The sequence below is a fragment of the Diaporthe batatas genome (genome assembly GCF_019321695.1).
Source record: "Diaporthe batatas strain CRI 302-4 chromosome Unknown Contig00011, whole genome shotgun sequence".
NCBI classification, from domain to species: Eukaryota; Fungi; Ascomycota; class Sordariomycetes; order Diaporthales; family Diaporthaceae; genus Diaporthe; species Diaporthe batatas.
The window spans coordinates 776,321-794,478 of record NW_025408558.1 but is presented as its reverse complement, the minus strand read 5'-3'; the positions used below and the strand labels follow the sequence as shown (position 1 = coordinate 794,478).

At 53.7% G+C, this 18,158-nt stretch overlaps 3 protein-coding genes across 3 annotated transcripts; 2 read left to right on the top strand and 1 right to left on the bottom strand.

Moving 5' to 3' along the window:
- The first annotated feature begins 237 nt into the window (after positions 1-237).
- Positions 238-1,541, top strand: KVR01_009195 (uncharacterized protein). Its single transcript, XM_044788895.1, has one exon. The coding sequence runs from the start codon at positions 278-280 to the stop codon at positions 1,256-1,258; it is 981 nt and encodes a 326-aa protein (XP_044641697.1). The 5' UTR covers positions 238-277; the 3' UTR covers positions 1,259-1,541.
- Positions 1,542-5,573: 4,032 nt separating this feature from the next.
- KVR01_009329 (uncharacterized protein) lies at positions 5,574-5,910 on the bottom strand (the record flags this gene model as incomplete). Its single annotated transcript, XM_044784512.1, has 2 exons — positions 5,574-5,596; positions 5,685-5,910. The coding sequence occupies 2 exons, from the start codon at positions 5,908-5,910 to the stop codon at positions 5,574-5,576; spliced, it is 249 nt and encodes an 82-aa protein (XP_044641831.1).
- Positions 5,911-13,287: 7,377 nt separating this feature from the next.
- On the top strand, positions 13,288-17,782 carry KVR01_009348 (uncharacterized protein). The gene is made up of 3 exons (XM_044794412.1): positions 13,288-13,941; positions 14,343-17,282; positions 17,342-17,782. The coding sequence occupies exons 1-3, from the start codon at positions 13,787-13,789 to the stop codon at positions 17,421-17,423; spliced, it is 3,177 nt and encodes a 1,058-aa protein (XP_044641850.1). The 5' UTR covers positions 13,288-13,786; the 3' UTR covers positions 17,424-17,782.
- Positions 17,783-18,158: the final 376 nt, after the last annotated feature.

Sequence of the window (18,158 nt, the reverse complement as noted above, 5' to 3'; positions counted from 1 at the left end):
GGTCTTCCATTCGCAATGCTCCGCAGACAGGCCAAACCCAGGACCCGGCATTATACTTTGTCAGACCAATACCCCTTTCAATACGCCGCGTTGGTGGTTGGCTGAGAATGCCCAATGGTTTGTATGTTTCCTTGGCTTTGAAACATGCATCCCTGCAGAGGTGACTCGGACTACAATAGGCACTTGTTTCCTCGTGAATGCCGCTTGGCCAATCATTCCGAGCCGCCCACAATGACGGCCAGATCGAAGGTCTCTCATAAGGTCGGCCACCACGCCCATGGCCACGACCTTGAAGCGTGATGACCGACAACAAATCCTACCACCGAGATTGCAGGCCAATTCTCCAGACCAGTCGCTCATTATGCACGCCCTTCCCGCAACTCTCGTCACCCTCATTCTGTCCATCGTGGGCACAACAGCAGCTGCTGGCAGCGATGGCCTACCTCAGGCCACCAAGTACATCGACAGCAACTCAAACATTACATTCCTCGGCTATGCGAACCAAGGATTTCACTTCGGCATGGCCCTGCCCCAGGACCCCAAAGACGACCTTATAGTCCAGCTCGTCTCACCCTTAAAAGACGGGGCCGGATGGGGCGGCATCGACTTCGGCGCCTCCATGACAGGGCCCCTGATGGTCGTCGCCTGGCCCAACACGGCCAAAGACAACACCGTCATGATCTCGCCCCGCGTTGCCACCGGCTACGAGATCGACAACGGCGCCAACCCCTACAAGGCGAACCCCATCACCATCACCCAGATCCCGGACGGCACCTTTGTCAACGACACCCACGTCTCCGCCACCTTCGTCTGCGGCGGATGTCTCAACACGGACTCGTTCGGCGCCGCAAATACGACGGCTACTTTTGCGTACGCGTACGCGTATAATCCCGTCGCCGACCCCGCCGACCCCGACACCCCACTGTCGGACCACACTGCCAACGGCGAGCCCTACGGCGCTTTTGGGGTCGCTGTTGCGCAGGCCATGAGCGGCGAATATTCCAATTGGGCTGCTCTGACTGAACCCGCTGCCGCCGCTTCTGGAACGGCCTCGGCTGGTGCCTCGGCGACGAGTGGGGCTGGGGTGGCTTCCCAGACTGGTTCGTCATCATCTTCATCGTCGTCGTCCGGTGGCCAGGGCGGGCACTCTGCCTCGTCCGTCGAGTACTCCGACGTGTCTGGGCTAAGCGGCGGCGCCATATTCGCACTTGTAGGCGTTGGTTTGATATATGTGCTACAGGCAGTTCAGATCCTATGAGATACCCCCTTTTTCTTCAACTTGAATGTTTTCGTCTTTTATATTACAGGCGTCCGGGTCTTCGTCTGGTGGGACACATTTCGAGCTGGCTTTCGCTTGTGGGCAGAGTTCCCTGCGGCGTTGTTAGAGGGGCGAACAGGCGTGTTTTGCGAGTATTTTGGAAGCCTTGGAGGAAGGCAGCCGGCACCTGGGCAGGAATGGAATACGGGGGGAGACCGCCGAACGGGACAGCTTTCCTTCCAATGAAGCATGAAACGGTTGCTAGAATCTCGCTGGTTTCTTGAATCAACATTGAGGACTGATCGGAACGAAGGTGAAAGCAAGATAGATAACCTTGAGAACGAGACTAACAAAATCGAAGTCGATCAACAATCGTCCCCCATACGCTGGATAGGAACATTGAAAGTTCGCGCGGAACCTTAGAATGTGACCTCTTTCATATATCACCGATGGCTTTGGCAAGTTGATTGTCGCAGCAAAAGATATGCAATATGTCCACTAGTTGATCTAAGGAGCCACACCACCGCAATGTCTGCTGCAATAAAGGATGTGCTGGGTGGTCCATCGGTTTGACCCAAATTTCTGTGCTGTGGTGGCCTCTCCTTCATATTCGCTCCATAAATGTCCCAACCAGGGGTAGCTCTACGAGCCGCAGTAAAATTATACCAAATATTAAGCTATCTAAGATAGTCCTCATAACTTATAATAAAAGAGGCTCAAATTATTTATAAAGAATTCAAATGTTATTAATTTAAAACTAGAGTTACTTAAGGAATAGTACGGGGGAAGTAATAAAGTTGAAATCCTGTATCACAAGAGGTATAGAGGCTACTTGGGCTGATAAGATAAGCAGGGTGTACGGACCTACTGGTTGGTCCTGCGGGCGATCAGCCCATGGCCCTGATACTGTCTGCCTAGGTGGGTGGGTGACGCACGCTGGGAAAGCCGATAGCCGCTGCCGCGCACATATTATCCATCTAGATACTTGAGTATGCTGTTTGCATCAAAACCATATGCTTGGCCCATGCATAAATCAGAATTACCAAGATATCAAATATCTGGGCGATCAGACTCATCCGGTAGAGGAGAAGAATCGCGATTGTCACCGTCGCGGTGTGGTCGAGCATACAACACGCTTGTCCGATACGCACATGCAGCCACAGCATCCCTAAGTACCTACCCAAAGGGCTCCTGTCGGACAACCTCCTATGCCAGCACCACCCCCCGGCTCCTCCCATAGGACAACTTTATAAAACACAGCAAACTAGCAACAGCCTTAGGGCCTCTGCTACGACTGTATACCAAATATTATTGATGTGACGGCAGTGCGTGAAATGCTTCACCGCATTAATGTTCTGGCCCTCCTTCCCTCAGCCCTGCCAGGATGTTAGGCAGCACTTGAGCTACTGCAAGCCACGCTGGCCAGGAAACCTCAACCAACATGATTGATCGCGTTCCACTTGCGAATGACTCATTGGAGAGTGGCGTTCATTGTTGTTTCACTGTTGGAATTGATATCCCTGATTCGCTTGGCCCTGTTGCTGCGCCATGTACCTGAAAGATGGTCCCTAAAGGTAGACCTCAAGCGCCAGATGGGCCTCCTACCAGCTTCCCCGATGTCCTGCTATCGCAAGACCTTTCCGATCGCTAGGTGCATAGATATTTCCTCGCTGTTCTCTCAAAAGCAGCAGGCCGGCCTGACGTGTGATCCAAAGTCCATCTAACCTGCATAGATATTCGCGAGGCACAGCGAAGTGTGAAAAGTCCCAAGCAGGGGTGACTTGCCAGCCAGAAGCCCCTTGTAAAATACCTTTGAATCAGGGAAGTGCCCGTGTGATAATGGGACATTACCTGCTGTGGCTGCATGAGGCGGCCACGCACTCCAGGGCTGCGACTGGGACCACCCCCCCCCCTGATGCCGGGGAAAAGGCCCCCAAAGCCTGCAGATCCTGCATCAGCCAACGTGAAAGGGAAATTTTGGTGCTGGAGAAACATGTGTGCTTCACCCACTCCCCTCACTTCTTCGCCTTCTGGCAGCCTGGGCTTCAGCCTCGATCTCTCTCTTCTTTCACGACCAAGCGGGTTCCAAGGTTATCATGCATCCGTTTCGGTACGGAATGCGGTACAAAATTTTCTTCGATTTTGACTCGGAGGTACTGAAATTCGACTTCTGAGACAGAACCAGTGTCTCAACACCCTCTCTGGGTTCGATGAGATAGCCAGACCAGGGCATTAGGAGTTCTGCGGCAGAAACATGCCCATGACTGCAAGGTATGCACAGACAAGCAGTAACCGACGACCCTCACTCTTCTCCATCGATTCAGCCAGGAAAAACACTAACACAGCCATTACCAAGACTAGGGAAACACTGACGGCGGCATTCGCACCGAAGAAGGTCAAGACAGCCAAGGGCATGAGGAGAAAGGCAATTATCAGGATCAGCGCAACTCCAGTGCCGACCCGCTCGAGCCTGCTTTCGACATAAACACGATATTCGAACATATCATCCTCCGAGCTGCGAGTCAGGAACGGACCCTTCGATTCGGTCAGTCCGAAGTCTGTCGATAATCCACTAATACACCGCTGAAGGTTGGACCACTCACAAGAATATATTTGGCCAAGTCCATGGCCGGGACATACTCGTGAACAAACCGCGCTATCGGTCCTCTCTCTGGGCTAAGTAGACGAAAGAAATCCACGTCTTCGACATTGTACATCTCCCACTGCCGATCTGATTGCTTTGCGATCCAGTTCTGCAGCACCTTAAGGGCTCGCGGTTGTGGACGCGCGCATTCATCCATAGCCTTCCATGCGATGAAGTCGGTACCTGTGAGCAGACATTTTCGTCAATGTTTTTGACCTCAAATGGATGAATCTTGGTGAGTACGATGCCGGGGGGGGGGGGTGTGGGTGGGCATACAGTGTTCTTTCAGCTTGGCCCTCAGTGTCTTCGACATTCTCTCCCATCTCCTGCGGCTTCGGTGACCTCGGCTCAAGCTATGTGGCTCGACCCCAAATTTTTCATTGATTCTCTTCCTTAGGCGGCGCATCTTTCTCGACAGGCTGTCTATTGCCACGACAGATTGGTCTAGGACCATGTTCCTCTCTGTCGCAAAGGCAGGAAAGAAGTTGAGCTGTTTGTCTCTTGACTTTAATCGAGCTAGGCCTATTTGCCCCACGTCTTTCTCTGAAAGATGTCATCAGCTTCATCTCGGCAGTTTTTTTGCTGGTGACAGTACTGACCAGGACTAACTTCATCCTCAGCAGCTGCAGGAGAAGTTACTGTCGAAGCCGAACCTTCCAAATTGACGCCGCCGCCGCCGTCCTGGCCAGTCTCCGCTGTCCCTCTCCCATTCTCAGACGCAGGCGCATGGCTCACGCCCGCACCTCTTTCCAGCTCGTCAAGATCGATGGGTGTTCTCGGCATTTCAAACACAAGTGAGAAGGACAGGCAGAGATGTGTGATCTTTGAGGTCCTCATCTCGACCGTCTCATCATCATGGGCGGGGCACGCTAGCTTTATACAAAGGAGTCGCCCCACCTGGCAAACATATTTCACGGGATAGAGAGTCGTCGCAGGTCGTCGGGCGGTCGTCGCGAATGCTTTGGAGCTCCCACCACACCGAAAACACTGCCACTCTATGATCTGCGACCATCGGGCCGCTCGATTGTTGTCGGGCGTTACCTACCCGGCGAATGGCATATCTCCGCCCCCCACACCAAGAGCCTCGACGATAACCAAGAGACGGATTCACACACCGCTCAGGAGCCTGAATGCGTGAGGTGCCGCAGGAGTCGGGCGTCATCTCCGCAAAACTCTAATGTGGGTTGGCGGGTCACGTTATACTGTCGGCCCCCAAAGTCATGCGATGGGAGACACCGACTTCACGATTCATTGGGCGCCGCCGCCGATGTGCAGCTGTGGTGGTGTCCAGCAGCTCCTAGCGCAGGACGACCCGAGCCGTCGTGGCGAATCCCGAGTCTTCGGCAAGCACAACAGCGTTTGGGTCGAAATGTGGAGGCCTTCACAGCCAAGAGTAGATCTTTAGGTGTGCGCATATGCGGTGAGGGCCAACAGTCCTCGATTATGTAGCCATCTATCTTCTGGTTGTACGAGAGACGCAGGGTTGCTCTGAACCCCGAAAGCTGTCCAGGCTCTTCTTACATCACTCGACCCCTGAATTGACCTAAGCCACCTCCGCCAATAAGCTTTTGAAGAGTGACTTTCATCACGTGTCCCTGCTCAGATGGCCTCAAATCCTCGACATCGATCTCGGTGGCCACAAAGCCCGCGAAGCACTACTGAACAGGAAGGCTAGTAGTATCGTGCGCAAGAGCCTTAAAATCATGGAGTTAGTGTGTCTTCTTTTTTCTGTGAAAACTCGAACGGCCGGGATGCCAGGCTGAGATCGGGGTTGATGCGTACAATTCGCACAAATCTCAAGTGAACAAAAGCCTTCGGGTTGCACCATCCTAGCAATCTTGTCGGCCTGAGTCTTTCCTTTCGTTTCGTTCTTGTGTTTACGCTTGTTCTTGTTCTTGTCCTTGCTCTTGGCTTTGGTCTTGCTGGGGGTCTTCTCCGAGTCGTTGGTCGACGGCCTCGGTCTCGGCTTGGGCTTGATGATGATGGTCTCCCTATTCTTGATGGCCATTTCAAAGAGTCTTGAGTATAATTGGTGTAGAGAGGTTTGTGGAAAAGTATGTAGATACGTGGGATTTGTCTAAGAGATAACTGGGAGCGTCCGATGAACTATGAGGTCGTTTGGAACTCATAATTTGGTGGAAGAGTTCTCCAGCGCCTTTTGTACCTCTGGACTACGGTCTACGCCGCTTCTAGGCCCGTGAGCCCCATCTTAAAACAGAGCTTTGCAAAGCGAGCCTGGGACTGTGAACAAATGCCTTCGGAGCTTCGAAGCGGGTCCGAGATGCCTGTAACGCGCCTGAGAAAATGCGGACCTCGATATCATGGGCTCCCGGATGTACAAAGCGCGTCCCCGGCTGGATTGCAGCGACGAACACCATACACGCCTGCCGGGCCCAGACCGTGCATAGATCCCTGGGTAGTCATGCATGCTGCCATCCAGGCACGAAAGCTGCCGGCCGAATCATCTCACTCCACTGCTGAAGGCCTGACACTAAGCCAAGGGTTCCTGCGGTGATCCGTCATCTTCTACGGCATCGAGCGGATGCAAGGAGGCATTGCATTGTATACTTTTGAGTAACATGACATCGGGGCTGCAGGATCTAGGCTAGCATTATGACCTACGAAACCGGCTTGCAGGTTTCGACGAGGCATCAGCGTCTGACTGGTGGCGTACGCTTTGGCCTCCGAGCTCCTTGTGCCGGCCTTGTTAGTTTGCATTAGCTGTATGTGTTCAGCGTCTGCAGGTATTTGGGCGGCAAATTCGAAGTCTCGCCGGGCGGAAGACGCGAGACAGGCCAAAATTGCTTGAGAGTTTCGGTTATCTAGGTATTTGATGCTCGGATCTACAAACACCATTTTAGAAAGCTCCATTAGATCAAGTCTCAGTTACAGAAAACGATGGAGGTGGAGTTGTATGAGCAAAAAGAGTCCTGAGTACTTTTGTCCTATCACCTTCGTCCGTGACGATCGAGCCTGAAGACACAAGGCCATACGAAAGTCCTCACTTGCATCACCGTTCTAACACAGTGCCCGACTAACGAGATCAACCCGTTGAGAAAGAGATAAGCGCCATAGTTTCATGTGGGAGACGTTCCATTGGTTCCAGTGGGTCAAAGGAGGTGGTGAGACTCGAAATAGATATATCTGGGGCTGGGGGATCGGCGCCGGAAGGGTGCCGGCGGATGTCCAAAGGAGAGGAGGTCGCGCGGAATCGCGTCAGACGCGTCGGCTGGTCCCTATCAACCGACCCGGCTAGAAGGTACCTGCTTTTTTATCGGCTACCCCTGGCCTGTTTTGGTTGTAGCGCAAAGACGTTGACAGCCGTTGAAGATGCAGCTCAGGCAGTAGGTAGCATGGCTAGGTCCATATCCGCGGTACTTTGGTATTATGAGCTCAAGTCTCCGGTGCCCATCACCCCCGTCCAGGCCATGGATCTACCCTGTTGACTCCTCGCTGCCTCAGCGCCTTCGAACAGGACAAGGTGAATACAAAACAAACTCCATTGTGCACTGTCTGTCCTCATCACATGGTCGATCATGCGGGTCACGGTCCGCTTCCACCCAATGACATTTCCTCGCCGCGCACAACATGCAGATAACGCAGTATGGTACATATGAACCTCCTTCAAATAGCATCTGTACGGGACGGGTGCCTGAGAAAGTATTCGCTGTGTTCGAGCGACTCACTCTCATCCCTGGCCCTGTGCATCGGTCAGCCCTATCCCCCATACATAGAGATAAAACAGCTAGTGCTTGAGGTGGCACCATACCCAACAGGTAATTACGGCTATGGATGAGTTTAATAGTGGAAAACTGAAAGGTTGGCGTCTGGATATTATGTGCTCCTGTCCCGGAATAGGGGAAGTTACCTAGGTACCTAGGTAGGCAGTCTGGGCGTCGCTACCTAGGTACTGCACAATTGAGTCCGTAGTGCCGACATTCAAATGTTATACCTTGACAAACTCCCCGGGTCCTGTTACTGAATAGGCTAGTCTAAAATGATTACTGGACTCTATCAGGGTGCTTAAGTAGAGAAGGAAATGATCCACATTTGCGTCTCACGGTCAGACGCAGTCTTTTCTATGTGGCAAATTGTCGAGGGGTGACCACCTGTGAGGACTATGGCAACCTGAAAATTGGATAGCGCGGCGTTGCACACTGCTCCGACCACCTGAGCAGTTAATTTTCCAGTTACCTAGTAAGTGCAGACCTGGTCGGGACTACCTAGGTACTGGCCCACGAGCACGACCCGTAGCCCTTCAATGTTGGCACCACATAGCCTGGGTCTTGGCAAATAACATCCATTTTCTGAAAAAGTCAAAGTTTCAAAACTGCACCTAGTTGCCTAGATACCTAGGTACTCGTAGAGGGCCGAGCGCTGGCAGCCTTGTCTCGCACCAGGCAGTGATTGCGGCGCAGCTCCCGAAAGTTTTATCCATGTGGCTCCCGAGCCGCTCCTCCGCTGTCTTTGTGCATCGAAGTTTCCATTGCCCATGCAGCTTCTCTACGAAAAACCTTCTCTGGTTCACATCCTACAAGAGCAGGGGATTCTGCCCACGTGGTGACCGTTTCGGCACCAGAGCAGGTTCACTCCGGAACAGCTTATCCACTTCCGCCCCCTGGAAAATATGCAGGAGCCTCTAGGGCTGATTCTTTCGAGCCAATTTCGATGCCTGCTTTGATGCTTGGTACCTTGGACAAATCGGAACTCTAACCCAATGTCTGCCGGGCATACCGAGCGAGCACCTTGGTACCTAGGTACTTACCTAGGTACCTTTATTTCCCTTGCACTGTGCTGATGATCAGCGGCAGGTGAGGCTTACCGAAATCACACCAGTTAAATCTCTGTTCCAAGATGAAGGCAGGAACAAGAACCTGGCGTCATTTTGCCTTGCTGTATTTAGCGACTGCATGCTGGTCAGTTGGGCGCGCCCCAGCTGCCCCAGCTCGATCCTGAACATGTTTACCTACGTACGTGTCCTGCCACCCAGCCCTGGGCAAGCTAGACCTACTCGTTCTCATCGACGGGACTCATGGTCAAGTTTATCGGGCTTGCGTTGCGGGCAGCTGGGACCAGCGAGTCGATGGCTGAAATGACGCACTTGTTTTGTGTCCCCTGGCCTCCCCCGAAGGCCTTCAGAAATTCCGTCGATCCGTAGAGCCTTTCTTCCCACCTCTACTATAAGCAGATTCGGAAACGCCTTTTCTACTCCTCAGTCCCCTCCAGCTTCGACCCAACAGTACCCACTTCCTCACTTCAGCGTGGCCTGCACAGACATGAACCTCCATTAATAATCAAGTATTACTTATTAAAAAGAGCTATTTCAATTGCCACTTTACTACCATTATCCTTTGCAGACTACCATGTTGAAGTAGAGATGCAGTTACCAGAACATTATTATTGTTATTTTGTCAATATCAGTTCCTTCTACTGTATTACCAGCACCGCAGCCGCCCCAGCAGAACGTCCTTGTAGCTCGAAGACGACACATTCAGTCTTCACGATCCCATATTCAAGAAATGTGAATGATTCTTCTCGAGCAGTCTCTCCTCAGCCTTTCAGATCACTCTCACGCCTGCCTTTTCCCCATCACAGATCATTGATAATATTACCGGCCACCATGGCTCCCGAGGTCCCAGACGTGGGGCCCAAAACAGCTCACCCGTTGCTTCAAACACCCCTTCTTCGGGTTGCTACCAGGATTTCCAAGACTTGCGTATGGCTTGTTGTATTTGGCAATTGGAACAGACCCAGAGTCTCCTCTTGGAGCTAGCTCCACAGCGACCGTTGCACAAACGGCTACCACTGGCACCCCCTCCGAGAAATCCGGTTTTAACTGGGCCCCTTTCCACTGTGCCTCCGTCGTGAAACTTTGGTGGCAGTATCAATATGCCCTTTGGAAATTCTGGAGGAACCTATGTAGACCAAGCAAGCGCCACAACTTCTTTAGGCACGGGAAGGAATGGGCCTTCTCCAGTCCCAACTGTCACCTCCATCGAGCACGTCCGGCTCGTCCTAGAAAGTAGATCAGGTTTCTTTGGAGCCTGGTCCACACGTTGGATTTGAAATCTCAGAGCATTCACTGAAGTCAGGAGCACTGGCCTAAATATTGGAACGCGTTCTTGGCTGAGATGATGTGGCTGAGGAAAATGGGTCAGCCAGTAGCTTCGTTGACAAAGCGAGGTGACTTCTGGAGCCCGCATTTTCCTGACACGATGCTCACCTCAATCGACTTTAGAACTTGTCTTGGAGAAGATATTAGCGCACAGATGGTCGTGTAACAGCTAAGGATCCATATGAAATCAAAGCCCATTACACATGTAGTTCAAAAAGCTTCGGATAACTTTCCAGGGAAGAAATTAGATTGGCGGGCTATTTTCAAATGTTGCTGCATCATGGTTGCAAGGTATGACTTTTTTATTGTGCGCGGTGGCTCTAAGCACGGGGTGGGGAGTCACAGTTGATCCAAGTAGAAAGTAATTAGGTCGATATAATTTGGTATCTCAATTATCTACTTGAACAACACTGCTGGTTTTCAAAGAGACTCAACACGACCGCAGTCTTGCAGTATTTCCCATTTCATCATTGATGGAGACCCGATGGAGCTCTTGCGGGCGATCGACCAATGGTCAGTGGAATCAGATATCCTATTGCCTTACCACTAAAGCATCGGCGGAAGTAACGATAGATCAAAGCACAGTCCCTGTAGCTGAACTTCTTATCAACATATTTACCTTGCATGCAAGGTTCCTCTCAAGTGCTGTCTAAAATTGTATAGAGGGGAGGCATGCTATAATTAAACCATGCTTAATGGAACAAAAGAATCTTTCTCGTTGCTTACTGTGTATGATTAGGATCAGTCACATCTTCAAGACTTGGATGGTTCTCTACAAGTCTGGAGGGAAGACTGGGACATCGGATCTGGTGACCAGCCGCCTCTGCACGGTATGCTCGCATGTTGGCAAAGCGATGTTGGCCGCCGAATACCAAACCGCAGGCTCAAGCAGAGTAAAAGAGGTCACTCTTCACTAGAAATAATCTCACAGCCCCTTTCAGCTCGGACATCAAGGATCCCGCGGATGAGGGCAGAAGACCAAAAAGCAATACCAGTAGAGTCCACTCTAGAATGGCTCCTAAACGAGCTCCCAAACTCTATCCTTACAGACCTTGACGCCTGCGACATAGCTGCACTGACGCAGTGCAGCCGACACCTCCAGGGCCGACTCGAGAACCGTGCTCTAAGAGGACTCATACCGCTCGCCCACCCCGCCCCTCTCAGAGTGAAGCGCAAAGACGGATAACATTAACGGCGTGCGGGTAGCGGTGCGGCACGGCGCGAAGTCTGACGTGTTCAAGGTCTCTTACACGGCTGGCGAGGAAGGGCCAGGACGAGGTGTGTGTGTTCATGCTTGACCACGGGGCGCGCATCGAGGTCGAGCGCACGCATGACAGGCCGCTGCGGCACCTGGTGTGGAAGCTTATGAAGTCGCTGTGCGCCGGAGAGTCCGGGCACGTTGAGACTGTTCTATGAGGTGCTCCGGTACGACCAAGAACTGGATAGACTGGCAGCTGCTGGAGCGAAGAGCGACCGTGGCTGAGTCGCCGGTCTGACAGCGAGGTTCAATTGTTGGTTATGAGGAAGCCAGGGGTGCACCAAGGTCGTCCTCAAGTCACGCTATATACAGGCAAAGCACTGATTGGCAGTTTATAAACCACATGCATAAACCTAGGTAGTTATGGACGGCGACCCTTTGATAGAACAGCGGGATAATAAGACTCAACGTAGAAGAGTGACAGTCGGCAGATGCCACTAGACAACTGGCTGGACTCGATCCCTGCCGTTGCCGGGCGCATGAGGGAACGCAGGCGCAGGGTAGACTAGATGAGATCCAAGCTAACAAGGCAAAACCTGGGGCCCCGCGAAAATAACATGGGGCCGGAGGATGGCAGGGGTCAGCAGCAGGCCCATGTCAAGGAGCGTGTAAGCAGGAGAGCGAGGGATGCAGGTCAGCGTGCCGTGCGCATTGTGCTGATGATAATAATAAGGTCGGTGGGATTCCGGATGCCACTCGCGTGCAGAGACGGGCTGAGATGCTGAATGCTGACATGACAGCTTGCAGGTCTGTCTGGATGGGCTTACGCCGCACATACATAGCCCCATGCAACGCAACGAACAAAAAGTTTTCTTGTCCTTAAAGTTCTCCTGCTGGGCGGCGGAAAGGGACGAACCTGGTGGATGTGGTGGTCGAAAGTGGCACTGCCTTGCCCAGCTTTGGACTGCTGTCAGGACTGTCAGGACCGAGAGCAGAGCCAACATTGCCAGCAGGCTGGGGCTCGTGCCTGGCTACGTTTGAAATTACCGGGATGTTGCATGCTGCGACAGTTCTGGCTGTGGTTCTAATCCTGGACACCACACAGTTGGGGCTCGGAGTACCCGTGGCGGACCAGGCTCACCCGACTGGCTCGAGCAACAGACATCGGAGGAGGGAGCGTGAGGCCTGCGGCTCTATGGGCCGTCTGAAAAATACGTAGATGTTGCATTCACAGAGCAAATAAGCCGAACGCCGACGGTTCGCGATGGCCGTTGGGCTTGTGCAGAGTAGTGGGTGGATCAATGGCCAGGGCTCCACAGTCGACACTGACAGAATAGCTTATCGTCCCTGATAAGGAGGGTGAGAAGAGGGAAAAAAAGACGAGATTCAAGACTTGAAACAGGGCTCGTTGTCCGGTTGCTCGCTCTGGCAGTGCTGGCAGCTCTGGCAGTGCATTCTGGGAGCTTTGTGACGTCGTCCAGGGAGGGACACAGTCTTGCAGTGTTCGAGTCGTGTCAGTGTGTTGACGAGGCCAAGTGGCAAACTCTGTTGATGAGACACGGTCTGACAGTCTGTTACCTGTTACCATGTTCGCCTGTGGTTGATGCAAAGAATCCAGACGGACGGAAAAGTGAAAAATGCCACCCACGCAGCCCTGGCAGCCCTCCTTCCTCCCTCCCGCCCTCCTGCCCCTCCGGGCTGCCGCATGAAATTTGCCGCCCTCACCGCCTTGACCTGGTGCCTTATCAGGACTAGCGCCACCCATCGATAAGCGATAACCAGCCAATCAATGGTGGGGTAATCCTGGCCCAAGCAGGATCGGGTGGCCACCACCCCCCCATCTGCTCCCCCACCCATCATCCCTCTAGCAGAGGCGGCGAGCCATCGAAACAGTGACTTGGGAGAGAGCTAGGCTGGGCTGGGCTGGCAGCTGGGCACCTCTGGACCCTTGGGACGCCTAGGCAACCCCCCGGCGGCAGCACTACTACGCACCTGGGCAGCAGGTACTACCACTACCACCACCGGCAAACAATTTTTTGGGCAGAAAAAAAGTTTTCCAGCCATTTTCAAAATTCCCACCCTTAGCCACTTAGTCAGTCAGCCTGCCCGCGCTCCCTCGGCCCCCCCTCCTCTGCGCTTTTAATAAAAAGCCACCTCTTCCATTTTCCCACGCACCCTCTTCCTCCCGACACATATCCACCCTCCCGTCTTTTCTTTCCCTTAATACCCATCCTTTTATTCTGCTCATCCTGCAAGCAGTTGTGGTCTCGTCGACGACAACGATCAGCAGCAGCCCGAGCATTTCCTGCACTCGGTCTTGGACATCTAGACTCGAGGCCCGGATCCCCTTTGGTTAGACCCGACCTGAAGACCTCGATAGAGCAGCAGGATTCGACCTCCATCGACTCTCTTGCTGTGGGTTTTCAGTCTCCCTCCGACCTTCCCTCCGACACGAGCCTGCCTCTATCTTGAATAGAGCATACACCCGGTCCGACACACCTCACGGCCTGTCGACAGTCTCTACAATCCTCCCATTTTCCCGCACATTTTACACCGGAAAAATACACAAAAATGGCTTCCAAGGAGAACGCCCAGAGCATCAAGGTGCTCGACGAGCTCATGTCCAAGCTCAACATCTCCAAGGATGCTGCTGAGATCAAGGGCTCCGCCCTCGAGCTGGCCTCTTTCATCAACGGCCCCATCCAGGACTTCGATGTTCCTATCAAGTGAGTAACAACCCCACAAGCCCTTGTTCATTTGCGCGATTGCGGAAAGCAGAGCCAGAAGCCCTGCGGCGTACGTAGCCTGCCTTGGCTATCGTTTGGCGCTGCTGAATCATTTGCCCTACGGGTTTCTTTTGGCCTGTGGGGTCAAATGCACACAGGGTGCGCCTTACGGGTTGCATGGGCTTTGCCGGTGCAAAATTTTTGCATGTGCGCGTTTCGGGTGGCGACCTGGGCACTGCGACCTGGAAACCCCGCTGCGAAAGCTGGTTTGGGGTGGCCTGGCTTGCACCCTTGGGCGCTGACTGGTCCACCCAACCCGCTCAAGACACCTGGCTTCCGGCAAAACCGCGTCTTATCAATTTTGGGGTGTAACAGAGCCGCTAACATGTGAATCCCTGCAGGACCATCGAAGGCCTGAAGAAGCAGCTCGGCAACAAGAAGGATGCCGCTGCCCGCGAGAGGGCTCTCAACGCCATCGAGACCATCGCCCGCCACTCCGAGGTCTCCGCACATGTCGAGCCTTTCCTCGTCGCCCTCCTGCCCGGCGTCCTGGCCAGCGCCGGTGACAAGATCACCGCCGTCAAGACCGCTGCCTTCTCCGCCGGTCTGGCCATCGCTGAGGCCATCAACCCCAACGCCATCAAGAACCTCATCCAGCCCCTGAACGAGTCTCTCCGAAATGCCCAGAAGTGGCAAGAGAAGATGCTCGACCTCGACATCCTCGACAAGCTCGTCGAGACCGCCTCCGTCCAGACCACCTTCCGTGTCCCTGACCTGCTGCCCGTCATTTCCGAGGCCATGTGGGACACCAAGAAGGAGGTCAAGGAGCGTGCCTACAAGGCCATGGAGAAGCTCTGCACCCTCATCTCCAACAAGGATATCGAGAAGTTCATTCCCGAGCTCATCAAGTGTATCGCCAAGCCAGAGAACGTCCCCGAGACCGTTCACCTGCTCGGTGCCACTACCTTCGTCACCCAGGTCGAGCAGCCCACCCTCGCCCTCATGGTTCCTCTTCTGGACCGTGGTCTGGCCGAGCGTGAGACTGCCATCAAGCGAAAGTCTGCCGTCATTGTTGACAACATGTGCAAGCTTGTCGACGACCCCAACATCGTCAACCCCTTCTTGCCTAAGATGTGGCCTGCTCTGAACAAGAACTACGACAACCTGGCTGACCCCGAGGCCCGTGGCAAGACCAAGCAGGCTCTCGACACCCTTGCCCGTGTCGGTAACATCCAGAACGGCGTGATCCCTGAGCCTACGCACCACAGTGAGATCAAGATTGTCCTGGGTCACCTCAAGAGCGTCCTGTCCGCCAAGCACAAGAACGTCACCGAGGACAAGTTCGCCCCTGTCCTCGAGCACATCTCCGCCATTGCCGGCGAGCTGATCGACGAGAAGGACAACGACGCCAGGTCGTGGGTTGACAAGCTCAAGACCTACGTCGCTGTGCTCGTTGGCGATGACAACGCTGATGCCGTCATTGAGACTCTCCGCCAGAAGGCCTCGCCCGAGGCCGCTGCCGGTGGTGACCGCCCCGAGGACGAGGACGACGAGAACCCCGACCTCTGCGAGTGTGAGTTCTCGCTCGCTTACGGTGCCAAGATCCTGCTCAACAACACCCGCATCCGCCTCAAGCGTGGCCGTCGTTACGGTCTTTGCGGCCCCAACGGTGCCGGAAAGTCCACCCTCATGCGTGCTATCAACAACGAGCAAGTCGAGGGTTTCCCCAAGCAGAGCGAGGTCAAGACCGTGTTCGTTGAGCACGACCTCGACGCTGCTGACACTGAGATGACCACCATCGAGTGGACCATGAAGAAGCTGGAGGAGGCCAAGGTCTCTGCCACCGAGGCCGATGTCCGTGCCCGTCTCAACGAGTTCGGCTTCACCGACTACATGATCAACGGTCTCATCACCTCCCTCTCTGGTGGTTGGAAGATGAAGCTCGCTCTGTGCCGTGCTGTCTTCGAGAACCCCGATATCCTGCTGCTCGACGAGCCTACCAACCACTTGGACGTGAAGAACGTCAAGTGGCTCGAGGAGTACCTGGAGAACTCCCCTTGCACTTCCATCATCGTGTCTCACGACTCGGGCTTCCTCAACCGCATCTGCCAGTACGTCATCAACTACGAGCGCTTCAAGCTCAAGACCTACAAGGGTAACCTGGAGGAGTTCGTCCGCAAGAACCCCGCCGCCAAGTCCTACTTCGAGCTCGGTGCTTCCGAGATGGAGTTCACCTTCCCCGAGCCTGGTTTCCTCGAGGGTGTCAAGACCAAGGCCAAGGCTATCCTGCGTGCCAACAAGATGTCCTTCCAGTACCCTGGCACCAGCAAGCCCCAGATCACCGACATCACCTTCCAGTGCTCTCTCGGCTCGCGTATTGCTGTCATCGGCCCCAACGGTGCTGGCAAGTCCACTGTCATCAACGTCCTGACCGGTGAACTGATCCCCACCTCTGGTGAGATTTGGGCTCACGAGAACATCCGTATTGCCTACATTAAGCAGCACGCTTTCGCCCACATCGACAACCACCTGGAGAAGACTCCCTCCGAGTACATCCAGTGGCGTTTCCAGACTGGTGAGGATCGTGAGACCATGGACCGTGCCAACAAGGTCATCACCGAGGATGACGAGCAGGCCGCCAGGAAGATCTTCCGTATCAATGGTACCCAGCGTCGCATCATCGGCATCCACTCCCGCAGAAAGCTCAAGAACTCTTACGAGTACGAGTGCTCCTTCGCCCTGGTTGAGAACGCCGGCCAGAAGAACGAGCGTGAGGTGCCCATGATGACTGCCGACAACGAGTGGCTGCCCCGTACCGAGCTGCTGGCTTCTCACCAGAAGCTGGTTGCTGAGGTCGACATGAAGGAGGCCCTCGCCTCCGGTCAGTTCCGTCCTCTGGTCCGAAAGGAGATTGAGGCTCACTGTGAGAACTTCGGTCTTGACGCTGAGCTGGTTTCCCACTCTCGTATGAAGGGTCTGTCCGGTGGTCAGCGTGTCAAGGTCGTCCTGGCTGCTTGCTCTTGGCAGCGACCTCACCTGATCGTCCTCGACGAGCCCACCAACTACCTTGACCGTGACTCTCTCGGTGCCCTGTCCAAGGCCATCAAGAAGTTCGAGGGTGGTGTCATTATCATTACCCACAACTCCGAGTTCACCCAGGACCTGACTGAGGAAGTCTGGGCTGTCATGGACGGCAAGATGACTCCTTCCGGTCACAACTGGGTCCAGGGTCAGGGCTCTGGCCCCAGGCTGGACAAGAAGGACGATGATGAGGAGGACAAGTTCGACGCCATGGGCAACAAGATCGTGTCCACCAAGAAGAAGGCCAAGCTGACTTCCAGGTTCGTTCCACCCAGTATTCCTCCTCTCCAACTGACGCATAGGCTAACCATGTTCACAGCGAGGCACGAAAGAAGAAGAAGGAGCGTATGGCTCGTCGCAAGAGGGGTGAGGAGGTCTTCTCTGACGAGGATGACATCTAAACCACCTTGAGCGTCCTTGAATGATTTGAGAAAGAAAAGAAAAAAGTTCCGGGAATTGTGGGGCTTCGGCGTTCATTTGGGTCTGGCTTAGAGCATTCATTGTCTATTTCTACGAATTATGTGGCCCGGAAGGTTCAACACGCAAGCAGCTTTTCTAATCCCGTCATAGAGATAGACACAGGATCTACAACGTCTTTTTACTCGGGGAATGGAGGCCCCAGAGGAGGAGGCTTACAGGTCTGCGTGGTTTGTTGAGGATGTTGGCTGGAAGGGAAAGTCCAACGCGTGCGCAGTAGAACCAGATACCAGTAGATGAAATAGAAGGGCCAATAGACGAGATATGAAAGAGTTGTCGAACCATTATTTGACCGTTCATCACTTGACGAATTTGTGTATGCATAGATCGCTAGTACCAGTAGTAGGGTCGGAAGTGGCGGCTGACCAGCTGCTGAGCCTGGAGACTGCCGCTGACATTCTTCCCCATATGAATGAAGTATGGTATCACCCAATGTCCTATAGGAAAAACTAATCCCGCATTTAAGAACACCGCACATAACCTTGCAGCAACATGTCTTGAAGAACATCTCAGTAGTCTATAGAGCTGGATGTACCTACATACCAGTTGACCTAGGTACATAAATCTTTCATGAATAAGAGAGTGCTTAACAGGTGTTGGTTTTTTTAATGTCCGGTCAGTGTAATGCATTATTATTGTACGGAGTAGATGAGACGGTC

Excerpts from the sequence above, each read along its gene's own strand:
- KVR01_009195 (XM_044788895.1), top strand. The coding sequence starts at position 278 with ATGGCCACGACCTTGAAGCGTGATGACCGACAACAAATCCTACCACCG.
- KVR01_009348 (XM_044794412.1), top strand. The coding sequence starts at position 13,787 with ATGGCTTCCAAGGAGAACGCCCAGAGCATCAAGGTGCTCGACGAGCTC. Across the intron at positions 13,942-14,342 it reads GACTTCGATGTTCCTATCAA|GACCATCGAAGGCCTGAAGA; the intron begins GTGAGTAACAAC and ends GAATCCCTGCAG. Across the intron at positions 17,283-17,341 it reads AAGGCCAAGCTGACTTCCAG|CGAGGCACGAAAGAAGAAGA; the intron begins GTTCGTTCCACC and ends CCATGTTCACAG.